This window comes from Pteropus alecto, unplaced genomic scaffold (assembly GCF_000325575.1).
Source record: "Pteropus alecto unplaced genomic scaffold, ASM32557v1 scaffold61, whole genome shotgun sequence".
NCBI classification, from domain to species: Eukaryota; Metazoa; Chordata; class Mammalia; order Chiroptera; family Pteropodidae; genus Pteropus; species Pteropus alecto.
Genome location: NW_006434835.1, coordinates 6456396 through 6478882, shown reverse-complemented (window position 1 = coordinate 6478882; position 22487 = coordinate 6456396). Strand labels below are relative to the sequence as shown.

At 47.1% G+C, this 22487-nt stretch overlaps 1 protein-coding gene across 1 annotated transcript in view; it reads right to left on the bottom strand.

Annotated features, from left to right (window-relative positions):
* Window positions 1–16671: 16671 nt before the first annotated feature.
* The window catches only part of TRIB2 (tribbles pseudokinase 2), a 23910-nt gene continuing 18094 nt past the window's right edge, over window positions 16672–22487 (bottom strand). Inside the window, exon 3 of the mRNA XM_006910239.1 lies at window positions 16672–17795. Coding sequence (XP_006910301.1) covers window positions 17327–17795 — 469 coding nt within the window. The 3' untranslated portion in view covers window positions 16672–17326. The remainder of the gene's footprint in view (window positions 17796–22487) is intronic.

Sequence of the window (22487 nt, the reverse complement as noted above, 5' to 3'; positions counted from 1 at the left end):
GGATTGTTGCTAGACTCAAAAGAGATGACAATGAACGTGAAAGAGCATTTTTGACTATAAAATACCAACATCTAATTATTATAAACTTATTACTCCCCCCCCCAACCCGGAAAAGATACTTTCTCATTTATGCTAAAGCTCTTCCCTTTGGACTTCACCTGCCCATCAGGTAGAGACAGGGGTTGTGACAAGGGCTCGAGAGGCTAGAAAGAGAGAGAAGGTCTTCGAGTAAATGGGGGCCACATTCTAGATTTCTGGAGTTTGCTAAACGAAATCCTTTCTTCCACATCATTTCTGCGTCCTTCTGTCCCAACATTCCCTTGAGGAGACTGAGCATCTCTCCTTTGCCAGACGTTGACATGAGAGATGCGACAATGTGAAATCACCGAGGAGCCGAGGGAGTAAAAGGGGAGACAGATGGGAAAAAGGAACTGAACTCTGGTGTGTCAGGCCGTAACGGAACAGGTGCCGGATGCCAGGAGCCCGAGGAGAGAGGGAGCTGATCAGCTTTATGCGGACGACCCCCTGGAACCCTTTGGAGGCAATGTCGCCTCTATCTCACAGATGAAGAAGCGGACGCCCAGGAAGCCTTGGCGACTTGTCTCCAGTCAAAAATCAGTAAGTCATGTAGCCAGGACTCGACCCAATTGTGTATGGTTCCAAGTATCGTTTACTTTTCATTTTGTGCAATTTTGGCTGTATTGGAGGAGGTATGATGCTATTTAAACAACAACAACAACGAAACAAACCAACCAAAACTCCCACCCGTTCTGCATCAATACTCATGGAGTAAGGAGGTAATAATCCTCTTCATAACCTTCAAATTCATTACAAAGGCCTTTTATTCCAGAACCTCCTCCCTAGTTTCAGACTTGATCTTCTCACATTACGACTCCAACCGTTACTGAGATGGCTTTCCTGATGCCTGTTCCTCTTTCCTTTCCATATTATGTTCTAAGGACCCCTTCCGGTCTGCATCTACAGGACACGGGGAAAGTTCTCAACCCCCTTCGAGTCCTGATTACTGTCATTCCACTGTACCTAATCCTCCCCAACTTTCTCCCAAGTTCACCAACCAAACCCGATCTCCGTTTTTAATTCTTGAGGTGCCAGCAGCTGTGGGTGCAAGAAGTAAACAGAACATAGCCCTCCGAGTCACAAGCTCTGGGCTCAGCTGCCAGCTCTGCCATGAATAATCTTGTCAACTTGAGCAAGGTCGCTGAGGTCCCCAAGCCTCTGTTTCTGTGTCTCTACGATGAGAAGAGTAACGTTGACCGGTGGACGTAAGGTGAAGCTGAAGGGTTGTGATGTATTCCTGAGAACCTAGGGAAGGGTAACGCATCTGATTGTCATCAACACGGAAGGCCGTCTGCAGGTAGGTTTCTGATGTGGAATAAGCTCCACCCCCGCCCAGCTTTATTGGAATATAATTGACATATAATACTGGGTAAGTTTAATGTGGACAGTGAGATGACTTGATATCTGTATATGTTGGAAGACGATGACCACGAGAAGGCCGGGAACATCCGTCGCTCACATAGTTACCACTGTGAGCGACCCTCTTACCAATCCTCAAGCATACAATACCGTGTCGTTACCTAGTCGCCGCGTGCTATATTGTGTCCATAAAACTTCCAGTTTTAGGCCCTTTTTCTGTAAAGGAAAGGCCGTGTTGAATGCTTTCAGTTCTACAGCCTTCAAATCATCCCTTCCAAAATGATCATCTTTCTGGCAGACGCATCTCGCCCCTTAAGCTCTGAAAGTGTAAATCGATTCCATCTCAGACCTGTCTGCTTGCAATCAACGCATCATTTCCCTTCCCCTCCTCCTCCTCCCTTCCTCCTCCTCCTTTTTTCCTGCAAAATGTGTTTCTCTTTTCTAATGAAGATTCCTTCCTGGTATTAGCTGTCTTGAGCCCAAGAATTCAGCACCTAGGATGAGGTTCTGTGAATACCAGCTGGGAGACGTGGACCCAGAGTCAAGAAGGGTGACCTCCAGCATGGTCTGGACCAGAGACCGAGGCTCCTGGGGCGGGGGAGGGGATGGCAGCCCTGCTGCCGGAGACAGTGAGCCTCTGGGCCGGGACCCAGGCTCGGAGCAAGCAGCTTGCGTGCGGTCGGGAGCGCGCTCCAGCTGGCAGGCCCAGGCCCAGGACGCCTTGACCGAGGCGAGCTCTGTCTCTCATTTCTTCCTTTGATTCTCTCACATGTCTAACATTGCAGCTCGCCATGATTTTCTCTGTGTCTTTCCCTTGGAAGAATCAGACAAAACAGAGGAAGCCATCTCTTGCCAGATTCTTCCTTTCCCTTGCCCGGTCTTCAAGTTCTAGGCTGAAATAGACAATTCGGAAGGTATACGATTCCACCCTCCTCCCGAAGTCTGCTATCTGGAAGAGTTCCCTGAAGCCCCCCCTGGGGAGAAAGGCTGTGCAATTTCCTTTCCATGTGAGGGTGGTCGCTGGTCAGAAAGACAGGTTTAATTACGGTGTCTGCCACCTTATTCTAGAGACCAGATCTCCCTGAGCCTGAGCTCAATTGAGGAAAATACATAATAATGTTGCATTTAACGGAATGGAAGATGCCATTATTATAGACCGACACACTAATGACATTAAAAAACATCCCGAGATCAGAGATATTAAAGCGTTAAAAAAGGAAAAAAAGAATGTCTTCAAACAAATGAATTCTGATCTACCGCGAAGGCTTCCTGCGAAGATTAATGAAGATCATGCACCTGAAAGTGTTTTGAAAACTATCAAGTAGTGGAGACATGCCGTTATATTTAACAGAAGCAGCACACGGCCATGGAAAAAGCCTGGGCTTTGAGGTCAGCCAACCCTGGTTCAAATTCCGGCCATGTCCCCTCCCGGCTGTGGGATCGTGGACAATTTCCTTTGCCTTCCTGGGTCTCAGTTTTGCACTCTGCAGAATGGAAAACGTGATCCCTGCTCTGCTTCTCTCCAGAGTGTAACAGCACAAATATTCACAGGACACAGGTACATAGTCAAATTCAAGTTCAACTGGGTATCTGTGTTTTTATCTGCTAAATCCAGTAACGTAGAGATCAACAACTGGAAGGTTGATCTAGATCAGAAGAATAAGACCCAAGGATTTTCGAAGGGCAGGAGTGAAGGTGAATCAGTGATAATCCAAGGCTGGGGACTAGAGGCTGCAATTCTTGAGAGACAGAATTGGGGAGGGGGGGTGGAATGGAGAGACAGCAGAGGCGAATAGACACTGCGTCTGAAGGCAGAAGGCTTGCGTAGCAGGAGCACACAGGTGGTGCTCAGATGGTGTCTTATGAGAAGCCAGAAGCAACAAACTCCAAATAAATGCCTTTAAAAAAAAAAAAGAAGAAGAAGAAGATGACTAAGTGAGTAATAGCTGCAGGAAGAGAACTCAAGAGTTGCATTGAGTAAGAACATGTTCCAATGTTTTTCAATAAATGAAGGAAAAACTGTAAATTATTCATTTGTTATTTTTGTAAGATTTTCAAATCTCTGATTTTTTTTTTCCTATTTTGTCTCCAGTTTTTGTATCCACAAAAATGTTTCTCATCCATCGTAAGTAACTTCTTTTTTTGCAAATGGAGTCTCAAACCACACCAAAATTACAAACGTCAAGTTCGTTCCTCCCCTCTCAGGTCCCGCTGGACAGAGTCCTGGGTCAGCTTGGGGCTCGACGCTTAATGCCACCTTGTTCTGAGGAGAAGGCAGAGCTTGTGTGGCGCTCGGCTTGTTTTGACGTCGGGAGTTGCTAAATTCAGGTCTTTGATATTTGACCATGCTTCTGGACTATTGAAATAGACTTGGATTTTGCTCAGTAGGAAATGAATGGCATTTGTGTTTTCTCGAAACACACTCGCTCCTGTGAATCAGGTAGGCCGAGGTGATGGTTCTTGGTTTACCGGTGAGTAGACTGAGGCCCAAGGACAGAAAACGCCAGCCCACGCTCTCGCAATGAGTTGGTGAGAGCTGGACGCAGGCCGGTTCCCGCCTCCCCCACCAGCTCTCTGGGCAGCTCCGCTTAAACCATCTGGGCCTTCACTGCCTCATCTAGGAAACACGAGGAATATTGTTGATTTGCAGGGCCATTTGTTAAAACAGTGTGAAATGATACGTGTGGAAGGGTATTGTAAACTGCAAAGTGACCAATCGGTATTAGCAGTTCTTATGTACATAGTTTATTGGCAGAACTGGGAGACAAATCTCAGGCTTTTTAAATGAAGTCTTTCTTCCTCGTTTTCAATATGTTCACCTTCATGGAGATAGAAGAATCAAGCTTTCCAAGGTTAAGTCTGGTTCGTATGTGGGGCTCTCTCGTCCTTTTTTGGAGGCAAGGGTTTGGGGAGGCCCCCTTACAAAGCATGGTGGCAAGGAACAAGTCTCGTTGGTGGCTGACAGACCCAAGTGCATGTCATAAGGAGAAGCTATAGAGAAAAAAGATCTTTAAGAAAATTTTGAATATTTCATTTTTTTTTGTATCTTGAGGAAGAGGGCTATTTATAAAGAGCAAATTTTAAGAGGGAGAGATATTCAAAATCTTTCTCAACAAAATGTCAGTTTTGTTAAAAAAAAAAAACAACAGAAAAACAAGAATGTTTTGGAAATATGAGAGTTTATTGCCAATTCACAAGATCAATTTCCAGAAGCTCCATGTGGAAAACGATATTGTCACTTAAAGATTGAATAGGTAGGCACAGTTTTCTAGAAACCGTATTATTAAAAATGCGACCTAGATATAGACATTTAGAGCCAGAAGAAATCTTAGTAATCATATAAACTAGGACTTGTATTTTACTGATTTGAAAACGAAGTCCAAATAAAAAGGTATTTCCACAGGGCAATATAGCAAATAAGGGCAGAGACCGAAAAAACAACAACAAAACAAAACGAAAAATAAACTAGATTGGCCGGCTCTCAGGACTATGACTTTTCAGGTTCCAGGTTCTATTTGCCTTTCTTAGAACCTGCATGCATATTCTCTTACTTATAAAATAGAGAGATTTCTTGTTTGCATTTCTTGTCCATAGAACAAGATAGTAATAATGCACCTAGTGGTACCACCACCTATGTCAGAATTTCTGGACGTGACTCCTTTGTAGTGACTTTCTTGATAAAACTGACATTATTTACAATGAGTTTGTGTGGTTCCCATATTCTTATTGACACAGAAAGGAAACGGTTTCCTTTGAAGAAAAGATGGTTGCAGCTGGTTCTTCCTGTGACTCTGAACCACCTGAGTTGGTCGCCAGCATAGTCATCTTTCCTTATCTCTCTCCAGCTCTCTTAGAAGCACGGAGCTCTCTTTCGAATAACATCAGTATTAAAAATGCTGGCTCTATTTATTTTTCACAAAAGGCTTAGAAAAGAACCAGCCGAGGTTGCAGATAAAAGTGTGCTAACCATCGGCGACTCGATTCTAATATGAGAATCAGGCACCCACTCTTCCCTTCTTTGAATGGAACCCTAGAAACTCAAGGCTGAAATGTCATTCTCAATATTTATGTCGTCTCCTTGCGAGGGCTTCTAGGAATAATGGGATGATCACTCCATTTTGCCTTTTCATTTGAGATTTGAGTTTTATCTTTCCTATGCTTTATTGGGAGCTGCCTGGAACCATTGCTGCAATTAGTCAATGTTAAGAAAGTAAGTAGAATAAGGTTATAGGTTATCATGACACATCTCAATTTAAAGGGAAAGAATATGATAACGTAGCTTTGGTCTTCCCATCTGCACATTCTCATCTTTTCTTTCTATAAAACTATCCTTCGTTCTCTTTGATGTGGATGGGACTGTCAATCATAGTGGCCAGGGCTTAGCACCTGAGCACTGGTTGATCAGTAAAATTATCCCTATGCCCCTGGCTTCACCGATTTGTTCAGAGATAAGCGAGGGACCCAAACAGAACCAATCATATTCTTCCTCGGGATGGCTATATGCTTATAGGGAGAGAAAATGTTTCTTTCTGCTGGAAGTTATAAATCTGGGGCTGCCAATAGTTATATCACCTTCTGTTTGGAGGCAGATTATGACTAATGAAGCCAAACAGGGGTCAGCAGAGTAGAGAGAGAAAGGGAGAGATCAAATCCTGACGTTCTTATTTAAGTTCTAGGCTCTGGACCTATTTGAAGATAAACAGGGACATAGTCTGGTCAGAGTTTGAGCTTCTTGGCCTGGCTGAGCCCAAAACTTAATATATCCAAAGGTTTCCAATAAATTCTATTGTTTCTGTTGTCCGGTTCATTCGAATTGAGTTTTTGCTCTTACACATAAAGCTTTTTATGAATAACAGGAGGAGGCCGCATGAATCAATTTAGTGGGTTATCAAAGAAATCCTGTCTTCAAATAAAATCTTCCATGAGATCCCTATATAGAAAGAGATAAAATGGCACCTCTAGAGCTGGCGTGGGGTGTGGGGGAACATTTGGAATCCAGCTTGATCTCCTCTGCAGCTCACAGCAGACCTTGAGGCATCACTGTGAGACCCTAGGGCTTCGAGTAACCAATTTTAAAACCACTCGAGTAGTACAGATTCTAGATTATGAACCCAGCGAGGGCAGGGACCATGACTGTCACGTTCTTTTTTATATCCCGGCACCTAATGCATTGGCTAGGGTGCGAGTGCACAAATAATTTGTATATGGGATTAATGATGGCGTTATTTTCTATTTGTGTCTGCTTAACTAAGTGCCATATCCCGCTTCCAAAATACGCATTTCTTCCATAGCTGCAGAGAGGTAGAATTGGAACATAAAATGTATCATATTTAGCTTCGTTTCCTTTCCACCTAGTTCCCCCCAAACTCTGTTGATGTCTGTTGCATTTAGTCAATGACACCCAAGACTTGAAATCAGGACACCTGGTTTCTAGGCTGAGATCCACCGTGGCATGATTTTACGCGCGTCTCTCTCTTCTTCGGGCCTCAGTTTCCCCACTGGTAAAACGAGAGAGCTGAGCTGGAGATGCCCCGAGATGCTGCCATGATTTAGTATAGAGCAGCCTCTCGATGACTCACTCAGCAGGATAGACAAGGCTTCCCAACGTGCAGTCTGCTAAAGTAATGAGCAATGAGCGGAACTCTTTCTAAACAGAAAAAAATTTTCACACCAGACAGAGTCCAAAACCTCTGAGGGTTAAGTGAGGGGAACTATAATATTAAGCAGATGAATCCTCTAAAACAATATTGCAACACCTCCTGGCATTTTTACCCTTGTTTCCATAGGATCTCTCCTGAGTGATTTAACTGCGATGCATGAGGACACCTGAGGTCACCCCCAGTGTTGGCCCTGGTCCCAACCGGCCCAGGAGAGCCTTTGCACAGCACTGCACAAAGGTCTGTTGGGTACTTCAGACGTGCAGACTCCCTTCCCAAGGCCTCTCGGGGAGGCCATGGGTTTATCTGCTACCAGTGGTTAATTATGGTTCTTTTCTCTTTCCTCCAAGAAAATATGTGTCTCAGAGATTCCTAGGATTCATAAGAAGCAAATTAAGAGAGAGAGAGAGACTGACACTGGCCATCTAATAATATTAGGAAGACATTACTGCGTCTCGAATCTACTGTCCCATATAAATAGCACAATAGATGTATGAGGTAGGTAATATCATCTCCGATTTACAAATGAGGTTACAGAAACACAGAAAAGTTAAGTAACTTAGACAATATCATTTTAAAGAGGCAGGACCAAAATTCAAACCAAGGCCATCTTACTCTGCTCCTTGGTTTTCAATCCCTACTTTGTCTATGTGAAGCTATGTGTTTTTGTGTTTGTTTCGTTTTGTTTTTCAGTAAATGTGAGAACATAAGCTTTTTGAAAAACAGGACGAAACTCTTTCCTCCGACTGATATAATACTGGCAACGTACATTGCGAGTCTTGGTGAGAACAATCATTGCTTTAGATTTGGGATTCAGAGGAAAAACGGCCCCAGTGAACAAAGTTCCACTGACACCCTGAGCTGATGGTGTGGGTTGGAATTTGCTCTAAACGTTCTGCATCCTGAGCTATCCTTCCAGGTTGTTCTACAACATGAATTTCTCAAAACTAGAGGCTGAGGCCCAGCTCTCAGCAAACCCAGTACCAAGAGCCATTCGTAATCCCTGAGGGCAGAAATTTTAATCCTATGAAGTCAATCAAGACTCAAGCTCAGAGGCACCCTGCCAGAGAGTTTTTAGGTGTCCCCAGTCTCCTGGAGCTGTCTCCCTTCATAAGCTTACAACTTCTCTGGCAGGTCGTGCCTTCCATTTCAATGCCGAGCACTGGGGGTGACCTCAGGTGTCCTCATGCATTGGGACCTTGGGGGCACTGGATGATGAAATCAGGTAAAGTCTGTATCTGCGTCTATAACAAAATCGATCTTGAAACACATGGCTTACCAAGCTGTACGCTACTTACAACACCAGAGGAAAATTTTTTCAGAGTTTGATGACAGGAAAAGTGTGTTTTTGCTAATTAACTAAAGTCTTTACTCAGACATGCTGCATCTCATAACCAATTGTGTCTGGCTTTGGGCAACGACGGCTGGGAACACACCATAGTCTTAGACTGATGGGCCTTCTGATCACGCTACCTAAAAATACTTATCTACCATTTTGCTTCACAGATTTTTACTCATTCTTCAAGGCTCAATCTGGCCATGCTGTTTTTCGGCGGGTCCTTCTTTACCTCCTTCGAGGCTGAATCGCGTGGTCCCGTAAGTCTGGAGCTTAGGCACGTCACAGCTCTTCTCACGGGACGCTGTGATGGTCTGGTTTCTTGTCAGCTTCCTTCATCACACGCTGAGTTTCTCATGGGCAGAGATGATGTGTCTTTCGTGTCTGTATTTCTTGAACGATGCGCGATGCAGAAAATGTTATCAGGAATATTTGCTGATTTAATGTCTAACTGAATAAATACACAACGGAAGGAAGGGAGGGATTGAGGAAGGGAAAGAAGGAGGGAGGAAATAAAGATAGAGGGAGGTCAGAACTAAATTTATGTTCAACGCTAAAAATTGTCACCCCAGATTTACCTTTTCCTCATTTGCCCTTCGTCCTTTGGTTTCTGTTCTTAAAGTCGTATATAATATTTTTATGAAGAAAGAAGTAGAGTGACCTAAGTAAATTTACAAATATCTATAAGATCCCTGTGGGATGACTTTTCTGTGATACCAATATAATGAACAATTTGGCTCGCTCGGAACTCACCACCACCCCAGAGTCACATGGAAGTGAATTGTTGGTACATCTGTGTTATGGGAGGTCAATAGGCTGCAGGGAAACTGAGTTAATAATCTTTATGGGTCAAAACTGCAAACTGTGTCTTTTATCAACAGGCCCTTGTTCCTGGAAAAGGCATTTGTAAGCCAGTGGGAAGGTTGACACCTTTGAAACCACTGGGACAATCTGCCACTCGACAGCTCAGACTAGGGGGCGAGGCGAGGTCGCTCGTCAGCCCGGCCCCCGCCCCCTGCCCGCGGTGTCTGCAGCTTCCACCACCGTTCCCACCAGCCTAGCTCTCATGGCAGAGTATTTTAGAAATCAGCAAAACGGCTGTCAGCATTCCGATTTTGTAAATCACACCTGGGCTCAGAGAGTCTAAGTGATTTGGCCAAATCCATAAATTGAAAGAGTAGCAGCATTTGAAATTTGGGCCGTGATTTTCTCATTTCTCATTCATCATACTGCCTTTTAATCGCCAAAGGCCCCTGAAGTCTCTGTGGGATTCAGTGATACCGTAGCTCACGGCATCCAGGGGTCTGCTCTGATGACCTGGTGGGCTAAGGCTCACGGAGTTGATCCCCACAGGTGAATGTCAGAATCTCATATGTGTGGGACTTTAAATAGTATGTTTAATAACTTAGCAAGTTTATACTTAGAAAATGAGAGTGATACATCCTAAAAGAATACGAATTGCAGAAAATAATGTTTAATAAAAGTCTCCTCCTTATGAAAATAAACTGAAGATAAACTCTTAGGGAAAATATCAGAAATACAGCTTGATGAGTGGGGCACAGAGATGGCTGAGCTTGTCCAGCGTCGTCCCAACTGTCGTCATGCAGCTTCATCTACCAGCAGTGGCTGCAGATTCACACTGGGCACAATATCCCCGGCCATCGTGCCACTGACTCGATAAGTTTCATGTTGACACCGGTGAACATTGTAAAGATCACATAAGAGAATCTTCCTCACATTGAAACAAGTTCTACATTCCTCTCCAGAATAACATCCCTGGCAAAAAAGCGTCAAGCTGCATCAACAGCTTGTAAAGAAGCACAGTCCGTGAAACCCAGTGTTCATTCTTTCTGCAAATATTCGTTGATGGCCGGTCACTTCCCGGACCCTCTGTGAGAGTTCGAGAATGAACAGAATGTGGCTCCTGCTTGAGAAGCCCACCTAGCCTAGCTTTCAGTCCCTTGAGCGGTATGAAGAGTTGAGACATTCAGACAGATCGTGGATGTTCTTAGTACTTATAACTTGGTACACCTCCTCGCTGCCGCCAGAGTCACTATATTAAAAACGACAAAGCTTCCCACGCAACGAAGAAGAATGGAAAGGATAGCTTCTCCAGCTCACCAGTTGTTCTTCGCTGGCCTCCTCCCTGACTGTCACCCACCCCGCTCCAATGCCACCTTGGCGTAATCATGTTAGCTGTGAGATTCGTATCAGAATCCTGTGCTCTGAAACTCTGATTTGACCCTGAGAGTGTCTCTGGTCTGTCTTTATACATTCAACACACATAGGGTGAATACTGACTGTGTGTCAGGACCTGTGCGGGCCACTGGGACCAGTGACACAAGTTAGACTTAACCCTGCCCTCAAGGACACCACAGCCCAGAGGCAGTTCAGGCTCAGCTTTCCCAAAGGGATGTTTAAAGCAGAACCTGTAACTTTAGGGCACACAGAAGACATAAAATACATGCTTATTTTTATAATTAATAAGCTTATATTTTAAAATTCCTTCCCATGACCTAAGTCTGCTTTGGTTAGGCAAGCATTACGGTAGATGCCAAGGACCTGGGCCCTGGTCCTGGCTCTGTGTTCTCAGGAAAAGACGCTGAGCATAGTCTGAGAGGTGGCCTCACAGAGCGGATCTCTCCACCTCCCTGTCCAGCTTCCCAGGGCATTGTGGGAATAGCAGGGCCGGGAGCAGGCGATACACATCAGCAGTTCTTATGAAAGGGGCGGGCCCCTTCCTCCCACTGCACTTCCAGGCCCCTCCCCAGCATGTCCCCCCAGGCTACCTTTCCAGCTTCCTCTCGGGCTCCAGGCCTGTGACTCCACAGCCAGGGTGGAGGGAGGATCTGGGACTTCTGGGTCCTGCCAGGCCCATAGATCTCCACTTCCTCCCCAGGAAAGGAAAAGCCGGCAAAGGATGTCACCCATTGTTTCTCCTTCCTATGGGCCTGGCGCTCCAGGGAGGTGTGCTCCCTTTGAAGTCTGAGTGTATTTCTTTTTAATAAGGAAGCATCAGAGAACTGGGAATCCCATTGGCTCTGAAAATGTCATGCCTTAAATTTGCGTTTCCCCAACAAGCTCATGAGCTCCTTCAGGGCATGAGCCCGACCTCACTCCAGTCTCACTCAAGTGATCACGACAGGTTTAAATTGAGAAGAAACCAAGTCCGTGGAGTGGAATTTACGTTTTCCTAAGTGTCATCTGCTTGATCTCCCCCATAAACGGTGTGGATCGAGGCAGGGGACCCAGGAAGGTGCCTCTCAGGACCCCCTTAGGAAAGAATTCCTTCAGGGTGGCTGGTTGGCCACCTGCAGCCGTGAACTCCAAGTCCATCTCAGCTCGGGAGCCAAGTCTTGCTCTTCCCAGGTGGCCCGGCCAATGACAAAGCGAGACGGTGGTACAGGAGTCTAGCCTGAGGGCAGTAACTGCCATGCGCAGGCTGCCCAGCCCTGCTTCCTCCAGCTTCTTTCCACAGGGGTTTCCTGCGGTAGATCTCCTGCATTTCTGATTTCAACTTACCTTATGCTTCGCGAAGACCCAACTGACACAGAGATACCGGCAGTGGAGTTGTCCAGGAAAGCAGGTGGTTAGACGGGGTTTGGGGGCTGGATCGCTCACCACCCAGCCGCCTCAAGGACTGCATGCCGGGTGGTGTGTGGAGCACAGAGCGTCTCTAGGACAAAGTGGCGGCCTGATTGCTAAACCTTCCGCAGTGGCAACTTTAGGAAAATGTCTGCCGAAGGGGTAGACCTTCACCAGTGCGCTAGAAGGACAATGGGATTGCACCACAGTGCAGGGGGATGACGAAAAGTTGAATGTGAAGCCCAGAGGGCTTCTGCAGTTCAGTGTGAGAACACGAAACGCTGACGCTCACTCTGGATTTAAAACTTAGTAGAGAGCCTCAAAGACAATTGAATGTGTCTCTAAGGCAGGTCCGTTTGCAAAAGTCAAGGTCCTGGCTGAGAAAAGCTGAGTTCCTGATGCATCTGGGTGGATTTACCCAAACATTTTGGCTCCCCAGATCCCGATGCCTCAAAGTCTGAAGAAGTGGCCCCTTCTCCCTTGTGAAGATCTGGCTCTCCTCCTGTGGGGGAAGATGCACAAGACCACAGAGATCTCTTTCGGATGCCAAGTCGATAACTTGTATTACGTAGCTGTACAACCCAGCCACGTAACCGTATGAGAATGTACTACGATGACTTCCTAGACGGCTCGCCTCTGATCCTTTGCTTCTGTGGCTGCAGAGAATATTCTCGGAATGGGTTGGAGAGTGGGGAGGGGGCCCTGGTCACAGCTCCCAGGTTTGGATATTTAGGCCCCTGTGTTGAGAGGCAGCCTCTTTATAATGTGGGATGACTCTGGGGGCTGTGAAACCAGGGTTCAAACAGAGGATTTGACATTAGCTGGATGGCAGCCTTCAATTAATTTAATCGATTGAAGGTTCACGTAATTCATTTGTAAAATTTGCTACCTGATTTGATAGGCTATTTAATTGATGGATTAAGTAAATGTTGGTTCCTATTTCCTGCTTCTCTTCATCTCTTAGACCAGATCTTTCTTTCAAAGTTTGGTTTCCTACAGTGACAGCCTATATATACCCTAGAGATTCAAGTGTATGGAAATGACACAGACCTGACAAGTGTCATCCGTGGGCTCAGGGAAGGACCCAGTCTCCAAAACTGAGTACCCAGGCCTTTGTTTTCTGTTGTGACACTAGACAATTGTCCTAAATGAGAGCATCTAAAAGGCACAATGAATAAGAAAACTTTGGTTTAGACCTTTTATATGTTGATATATAATTCATAAATAACTGCAGATTATCATCTGATATCCATTAAAGATTAGTCATCAAGCTGGTTACCAAAGAGAAAGGACGAGGTCGGGGAAGAAGGCCACAGTATAAAGGACCTAAAATTATTGTGAATAACATGAGCCCTGAAGTGCGTACAGGGCCACCCGCTTACAAAGCTCCTGCCTACCTTGGTCCCCCACTCTATTTGGGCCACCTATCAATGTCGCTTCATCAACTCTTTATCAAGAGTCGAACTTGATCACCCTTTATCTTCCTCCATATAAATCTACATTAGAACGACAGGTGTAAAGCTAAAAAAGGAGCTTCTTTGGTTGTGGCAGGGGAGGGGTCTCAGGGAGTCGTCACCTCTTGCAAGTTCAGGATTAAGCCCTTAACAGACCAACTCAGTTAATCCTTTTAACAACCTCGGTCTTTACAAACTTCAGTGATTTTCCTGGCCACAACTCACAGCTAACATGAGGGTAGGGATCCAGAGCCAAGGCCAGCTACCTCCCCAGCCCTTGCCTCACTCCCCATGGTCTAGACTAAGCAGCAAGGGAGTGAAGTACCTGTCCGCACGGGGATTAGAAAATAAGAGATTTCTGCTGGCTAAGCCTTGGGACTTTAAGGGGGAAGGAGCTTGCTGATACTGAGTCCCCACCAAGGTGGAAGCCCGTCATGTAGAGGCTGGAAGATGTGTGCCAACAACTCTGTCCTCCCAGCAACCAAACATACCAGGATTTGACAGAACACAATTCAAATCGGCATTCATTAGGCAGCAGGTGCATTTCTATTTGATCACAGGCAGTGAAAGAGCAGACATTGGACCAGCCTATCCGTGCCCTAGCCAAAGCCACTGGTGGGCTTTAGTCGTTGCAAAAGCTGTTTTCTAACGATGCACCTCGTAGAAACCAGATTTAACAACATAGAGTCCTCTGGCACAAATTACACATCGATTAACAGTTGTTTGCCGAAAACCTCCCATGTGTCATGTCAGGCACTGGGTCGGGTGATGCTGGCGATGCGGAGGGGACATGACTAGATGATAAGCATTTTGTGGATTTAGAAGTCTGGTCCAATCGGCTAAAAATCCTCCACTTCAGCCGTGTCCTCTCATACGCCACAAACCCAACTTTGAAAGGACTTCGAGGAGCTCTGTTCACAGCTTGGCATAGACAGTGTTCACTGGGCAAATCTCAAGATATTTCTCACACACGTTCCCTCTGCTGTTTCTCTTCCCTCCTTCCCAAAGCCGTTTCTTTCTGGACTCTGATTCAGCTGTCACCTCTTCCAGGACACCTCCTGACAGACTTAGGTGGGTGCCCATCCCACAGGCTTCCATGAATCAGTGTGCCCACCCACCACTCCAGTCTGCTCACTGCCTTTGTCTGTGGCCATGTCTGTTTCCCCAACCTGCACCGAAATACCAAAGGAGGGACGTAAAGTTTCAGGATCGAATTCACTCTCTCTGGGCTGTAGTTATGTCTCTTAAATGAGATGCACAATGGACGTGATTGCTGATAGGACCCACCCAGCTCCGACACTCTGTGGGTCTGACAGAGAAGGGCTACTGATCAGACTATCATTTCTGGGACTTGGGTGATCTCCTTGGAGATTTTCAATCGGGTCTGCAGTAGATGCCGCTTTTCCTGGGAAATCGTGTGGAAGCCTGGATTACTGGGTCGCAGGTAAACCTGGCTACTCCAGAGCTTCTCTTACACTTGCCCTCAGAACCCCCGGGCTCTCACTTCAGAGAGAGAGCAACGGGCTTCTGGAGTCAACAGACTCGGGGGCCATTCCTAACTCTATCATTTACAGGTGGTTTAACTTCAGGTAAGTTATGCATCTTTCTGGACTTCTTTCCTGATCTGTAACAGGAACGTAGTCTGTACCTCCGAAGGTGGGTGACAACTAAGTCAGTGAGATATCATATTACATAAATTGGCCAGCATAGGCCCAGTCAAGATAGAAGGTAACTTTTGCTTCGTATAAACAGTAGTCACGGTTCACCCTCCAAAAGTGAAGGCCTGGCTGGTGTGCTGTGGCCACAAACCACAGATGGAAGAAAATCATCACTTGCCGGACCCCAGAATTTTAGTTAAATACGCACAATTTTATTGATTGAAGAGATTAGGACAAAAACATTAAACCAAATACAGGACAAAGCACCAGAGGCCATAGATTCCCGCCATGCATGTCACCAATCTTTCCTCCTACGGGGTACTTAAAAAATAGGGAAGAGGGAAGAAAAACAGGTCCTTCTTGACACAGCACCATCTTCAGAATGTAAAAAAAACTCTCTCCTTTATATCTTCCAATATCAAAATAGAATCAAGGTCAAATCCATGGCCGCCTTGTCTCCTGACATAAACGATTAGGCCGCCCTCGTGGGAAGGTGAAGGCCAGGCCCCTGCTGAGCAGGTGTAAAGCATCCAAGGTCTGCACATACATGCCACATACTATAATGAAGCACAGATTCAAGTAACATTTACATACTAGAGTCCACGTGTTACCTACCCAAAAACATGACCATTTCACAAAACGTGTACAGGCAGTAAAATCCAAACAACAGAGGTACTGGAAACACAAATATTTATGCCAAAAGAGTTCTGTATCATACAGCAATAGAAAAGCCATTAATAAAAGAAAAAGAAAAAAAAAAAGAAAAAAAAACAAAACATTGTGGCCACTCGAAATCAAATAAAGCTATCTAGAAAAGCCAAAGAAAAGGTTATTTCAGAGACAGATATACTCAAACAAGAAAAAAATATATATAAACGTTAACGACAGCATGTAACATGTCACCCCAAGTCAACCCGTAATTGAAGTACTGGCTTAATACATCACAATGTGACATTTTTCCTTAATAAATAGAAGAGTTCTTGAAGATACAAAGGTGCGTATTGGGATTGAGCTGATTTTATTTATACCATCCTAGCTTTCAGCTTATTCTCTTTCCCGTTTGCCTCTACTGAGGGTTCTCGTCCAAACCAGAGGGCCTCCCAAGCCAAAGGGATCATTCTCCGTAAAGAAAACTGAACAGCTGCCCTGTATTTTATACATGTGGGACAACCTCCTTTGTCTCGCTAGTCTCCAATGAAACAAAAACGTTTAGTTCGGAGCAGAGGGTTACGAAAGCTTCAGACTGCAAAAGCTCCCTGCTATGTCACACCCTCGTTATCATCTCCCCGAGAGGAACGTCTGCAATGCAACCCTCATCATTCAAAAGAAAAAGATTGAGAAGTCGAATTTCCCTCTTCCATTCTTCTTCTTTTTCTTCCTTTCTTTCAACTACGATAGCAGTAATGCATCTGGAAGTTTGACTTCTAATAGCTTCCTGCCACAAACCCATTGACACAAAACAGAATAGCTTATTAAAGGACAGATTTTTCTTTTTTTTTTTTTTTCCCTTCAGGGAGCAAAGCATTAACATGTCATTTCCTGACCAGGATATTAAATAGTTTGTTTAGAAGAAATGAGTTGCAGAGAGCAATTAAGAGACACAAACTGGACTTTTATTTTCTTTTAGTTTAGCACCCAGGTTTCATGTCAGTCTGTGTGCACCGAATTTTTTTTTTAAGTGAACCCCGATAATTATCAGATAGGTGGTTGGCTTGTTTGAAAAAGAAAACAAAAAACAAAAACAAAAACGAAAACCCTTGGCCAATTGTACCTTCCCTGAATCATGACGAGAAGCTAAATGCTAACAGTGCAATGCCAAGATGTGTGTTTGAGGCAGAGTGTTTCGATTCTGTCAGGATCTACAACTGTTTTTTGAACAAAATGAAAAGTGGGGTAGGCGGAAGTGGCCCAACCAACAGCGGTGGCCTCTGGGGCTCCATCCATCAGGGAAGAGAAGCTCCAGGGGGGTCCCACCCATCCGACCCGACCCCAGAGCCCGACGCCCACCCCACATCTCCTGCCCCCCATGCTACATGTTCAGTCAGCTCCTTGAAGGTTTTCCTTCTTCGAACCAAGAAACTTGTGAGTGGTCAGTGTCTTTCTTGCTACCAAGCCAGGGGACGTGTGTTCCCTGGACGAACTCGTTTCCGCTGCCCTCTCTCGCTCCTGGCACCTGCTCAGTCTCCGTGGGGTGTGAGCTCAGTTAAAGAAAGGGTCCAAGTTCTCCTCCATGTTGACATCCGGCACCAGCTGATCAGACACTTCCTTAGCACCATATCCTGAATTCGAGACGCTAAAATCTGTAGAAAACCAAGGGTGGCCCAGAATTTCCTGTGAGGTCAGCCGCTCCGACGGCTCCCGCCTAAGGATGCTTCGGATGAGGCACTTGGCCTTGGGAGACAGAGTCTCTGGAATGTTGAACTGGCCACGCCGGATCTTGCTGAAGAGGGAACTGGGCTCAATGTCATGGAAAGGGTACCGCCCGACCAGCATGGTGTACAGCATCACTCCCAGGCTCCACACGTCGGCCGCTTTGCCCGAGTAGCTGCCGCTGGTGTTCAGGATCTCCGGGCTCACGTAAGCCGGGCAGCCGTGCTTGTCGGAGAGAGAGTCATCGTTCCCCCGCAGAATGTACGCGTCCTCCAGGCTCTCCAGCTTGACTCGGGTCCTACGAGACAGGGAGAAAAGCGTGAGCTCCCAAGGGTGCTCTGAAACACAGGGCTCCCGTCGTCACGTCACAGCTCCTGCTAGAATGTTCCCAGGGGCGCTTCATTCATCCATGCATTCATTCAACCGGCCAAACGTGACTTACTTAGTACTTCCTAGGTGCCAGACACTAGTCCAGGGCTGGGAACAAAGGAGTGACCGAGACCGCCGAGAACTTTGCGTGAAGCTTACAGTCCACTGGGGGACTCAAACCTTCCGCAAGCACACAAACCATAAACAACGTTATTTATCACCCTGTCTTAGCGCCGCGGGAACAAGGGATTAAGGAATGGCCTCAAAGTCACGTCTGAGTAGTGATGGGAATTCATAGGATTTGAGTTCAGAGCAGCTCTGTCCACTTCTGGCAAACTTCTGGCTAACGTGATATAAGGCTGCATGATATAAGGGCCTTTCGCGTCACTCGACTGCATCTTGGCCTCACGACAGTGCTTCTGGTAGACGTGGGAGACGCTACTATCCCATTCTACAGACAAGAACGTCAAGGCACAGAGTTTGAGTAATTTTCCCAAAGCCTTTCAACTGGGAAACAGAGAAGACTTGACTTCATCTTCCTAAGTCCACCGTGTGTGTATGTCTGTGTGTGTGTGTGGGTGTGTGCACGCACACTTGAATGCATGGGTGTATATGTGAATAACAGCATGAGCTCAGGTGTGTGTGTGTGTGTGTGCGCGTGTGCGTGCACGCACACTTGTATGCATGGGTGTGTATGTGAATAACAGCATGAGCTCAAGACCCTTCTCAAACTCATCGCCCTGTCCCCAGTCTTCTCCCCGTCATTTAAGGGCCCCAGTGCTGGCTGACAAGGATGTCGGGACTCTCCTGGATATGCTGGGGAAAACAGAGTGGGAGAAACGTCTCAGTGACCTCTGAGTCCCTGGAACCCAATATACTCATCTTTACACAGCAGGGCTTGGTATTATCACTGGGAATAAAATAAAGTAAGTGCTCAATAAACACTTTTGGAAGTGAGTTGAATTCTTAGCATTCATTAACTATACCTAGTGTCCAGTGAATGGAGTTGAGGACCAGGATGTAAAGTGACTTGTTTAAGACAGAAGCCTGTCCTTAATGCAACACTCCAAGATTCTAGCCCAGGATGCTCTGCTTAGCCCAAAGGCCTCCTGAGTACTCCTGCTTCCCTGCCGTGCGTAAGTGGAAAGTTAGGACCACCGTTCGGTGCTTAAATCTGGAACCTTTCTCCCATTCTCCTGGCCTGACACTTGCCACCGCAGACTTCCAGTAGCTCTCAGGCCCCATAAACTCAGTGAATCCCATTCTGTCGTACTGATTAAGGCTTGCCATGAAGGTGAGGCGGGGCTGGAGTTAGGGGTGAGAACCTCATAGACAGCAACAACGAGGTCCTACGAGGCCCACGTCATCCACATCCTCTGGTTCCTTCATCTCAAAAGTGCACTTCATAGCATCTACCCTGTTGCCCCAGGTGTCATGAGGCTCAAATGAGTGGAGAATCGGAAAGTGCTTGAAAAAAAACACAATAAGGCTTCGGTCCTAAATCGGACCTTATGCCTCAGGTCCATCCACTGCTATTTCTCTTCCTCCCTCCTACTACAGGCCTTAGCTTTTCAGAGCAATCGCCACAGCTACCCAGAGCCAGAGGAGGGAGACGAGACTCAAATTATTCAGGGGAGATTTGCTGGGAGCTCTCCATAGAGAAGGTCTGATGAATTCCTCGGCTGATTCTAAGATCTTATATTTGGATGACAGGCGTTCCAAAGGCCAAGGAGTGACCCTGTCCCTCTACTCATTTCCCTCAACGAGCAAGAAATGGTTGTGGTCAAGGGAAGAAGCTCTAGGCTGGGAGCTAAGAGAGCGGATCATGGCCAGACGTCTCACCCGCTGTGTGGCTGTGGATGAGTCACTCAACCTCTCTGTGTCTCAGGTTTAAAAAGGAGTGTTGAGCAAGGTGGTCTTTTTTTTTTTAATTTAAATTTTTTACTATGGTAAAATATGCATAAGATAAAATTTGCCACTTAAACCATTTTTAAGTATACAGTTCATGAGCGTTAAGGTATATTCACAGGTCATGTACCCATCTGGACAAGACTCTGTGAAAGTCTCTGCCAGTTTTAACACTCTGGGACTCTGTGGTACCTAGCAGCACATCCTCCCTATCTGCTCACCCGTGTCCCACTATTGTCTATAGTACACGTTCTTCTCTTCCCCTCCCAGCTGGGGATCTACAAGCACAGGAGGGGTCTCGATGTGCCATAGATCACAGGAGGGGTCTCGATGTGCCAATCTGGAACTGAGCTGATTAAACACAAGTTTCCTCCCTTTTCCTCGTCTCAGCTGGAAGGTGGCGCCGACCCACGCCAACCTCACTAGACGCGCCGAGACTGGAGGGGAGTCTGGAGGGGAGTCGGGGAAATCTAGAGGACGGAGGGGAGGAAAGCGTGAACCACGAGTGGTTCTGACCCCTTTCTACGCCCACTCTCACCCCTAAACCCCCTGTCAAGCCTCAGGAGTAAGGCTGACTCCTCATCTCCAAATGCACTGTGCGGAAGCAGAGTCGCTATGAGAATAATTACAGCAGCGGAAGCAATAATAGTAAGTCCACCCATCTGTGTGACAAGGGACAGTCCAGCGGAATGAGCACTAGATTAGAATCAGAGGATCAGGCTTGGGGCGGGGTTCCTCTGCCCAAATCCTCCAGTGGTGTCAGCTCAGCCAAGTGTGTGTGGTGGGGGCGATGTCTTCACCGGGCTGCAGGGTGACCCCCAGACCTCTCTCAACCACACCTTCGGCCATACTCCCTCTCTCCATTCCAGCCTCTTCGCTGTCCCTCACATACCCAGGCTGAGCCAGGTCCCTCCTGGGGCTTTGCGTATGTCCCCTCCTCCCCCTGCTCCCCACCTGGGTGCTCTTTCTCCAGACACAGGCGTCGCTCACTCCTGCTCACTTTTTTCAGATCTCTGCTCCGATGAACTTTATTAGAGGCCATGCCCGACCATCCTGTATAAAGTAGTGCCCACAGCCGCAGGACGCCCCATCTGCCTCAGCCCCTGGAACACGACGCATTTTTATTTCTACAGTCATGTGTGTTGGCTCTACACAGTATTCCCGTGGTCGTCTCAGGGTGATGGCCCTCATTCCTCACCTCCAGGAGCTCGTGGGCTGGTGGCCGAGGTCACTTTGTATGTAGAGAACATCACCTGTGTTTACTGCTATACGTTCAGCACCTAAACTACTACCTGGCCCACAACGGACACTCAATCCAAGAGTAAAAGGGACAGTCACCCTATTAACCCCTTGGAGCTTCGCTGTGCTCACTTTTGAAGTAACAGGGGCCCCTACTCTGTCTACCTGGCCAGAATTAAGCAGAGGTCACGTGAGATGTATGGAGGACAGGCTTTGTGAGTTACGGGGCCTCATGCACCTTCACCATGTGGGCCACAGGAAGATGTGATTCAGCCCTTTCAGGGGACAGCATCTCAAGCTCGTTATGCTAAGTCAAATCTAAAGCCCTTTTCCATTCTGATCCCCTTCGAGGTCACGACCTTAGATTCTGACTCTCCTTCGCCTTGTCCCCCCACCCCTTCCACTTCTGGGCAGCAGAAGAATCCTCCAGATCATAAGAAAGGGCCCTAGAAAATGGTCAAGAGCTCCCTCTTATCAATTAACCCCTCACTGAAGTTCCTCTCTCCCCTCCCCCACCTCAAGGCAGGACTCGGCAGCTATGCAAATAGCTAAAGAATTTGAGAGTGAAATAAAGGCACCCCACATGCTGTGGTTCAGCTGCCCCTGGGCTCACCCACCTGCCACATCATCCCCCTCTCTGCGGAGGCTTTCAGTGCCCCCACCTGCCTGTCGCATCCAATGCAGTGCGAGTGGGACAAGGGCAGCTACACAGGAACCAGGCCAGTTCAGCCTTGAAGTCGGAGCGAACTACGTTCAAATTCTGCCTTCGAAAATTACCAAGCACCAAATATCGGCGTCATCTGTGGACCTGAATGTGTGCTAGGTAGCTACATATATTTTCTCTTCAGAGTTCATAAAATCAACTTCCAAAGTTGGAATCGTCATTCCTTCACGCGGACCCCGGGCCTAACGCTCAGGGAGGGCGTGTAAGCTCGTCGGCTGGGCTAGCAAGGCTAGCTGGGGGCAGGGCACTCGCCTCTCTGGGCTCTGAGCACCTGGCCCTCAGGCCTGTCCCCACCACCCGCCACGGAGCACCTGCAGAGGAAATCACATGGTGGGGCATCGGCATCGCAGTCAACGAGGCTCCATCAGAGCCCGCAGCGCGCATGCGCCCAGGTCAGGGGCGCGGCCTCCGGGGCAGGAGCCCTGCTCCTTCCCATCCGGGGCAGAGGGGAGAGAAGCCTGGAAAAAGACGCGGAGGAAACAGCATCGCAGGCGTTCTTGTGACCCCGCCGGCTTCTGGGAACATCCTGAACTTGTTTACATCACTCCCAGGCAAGGGTCGAGGCAAGAGGCCTGGACTGCGTCTTTAAACAAGGCCCTCGCAGGGTGCACATACGTCAGGGACCCGAGGCCCGGCTGGAGTTCCGGCTCCAGTCCCCACGGACCCAGGGCACAAGGAAGGTCTCCGGGGCTTGGCTCTCGCTCAGGGAACGGGGGACACTGACCTCTCCTCTCAACAGTGCGTGTAGGG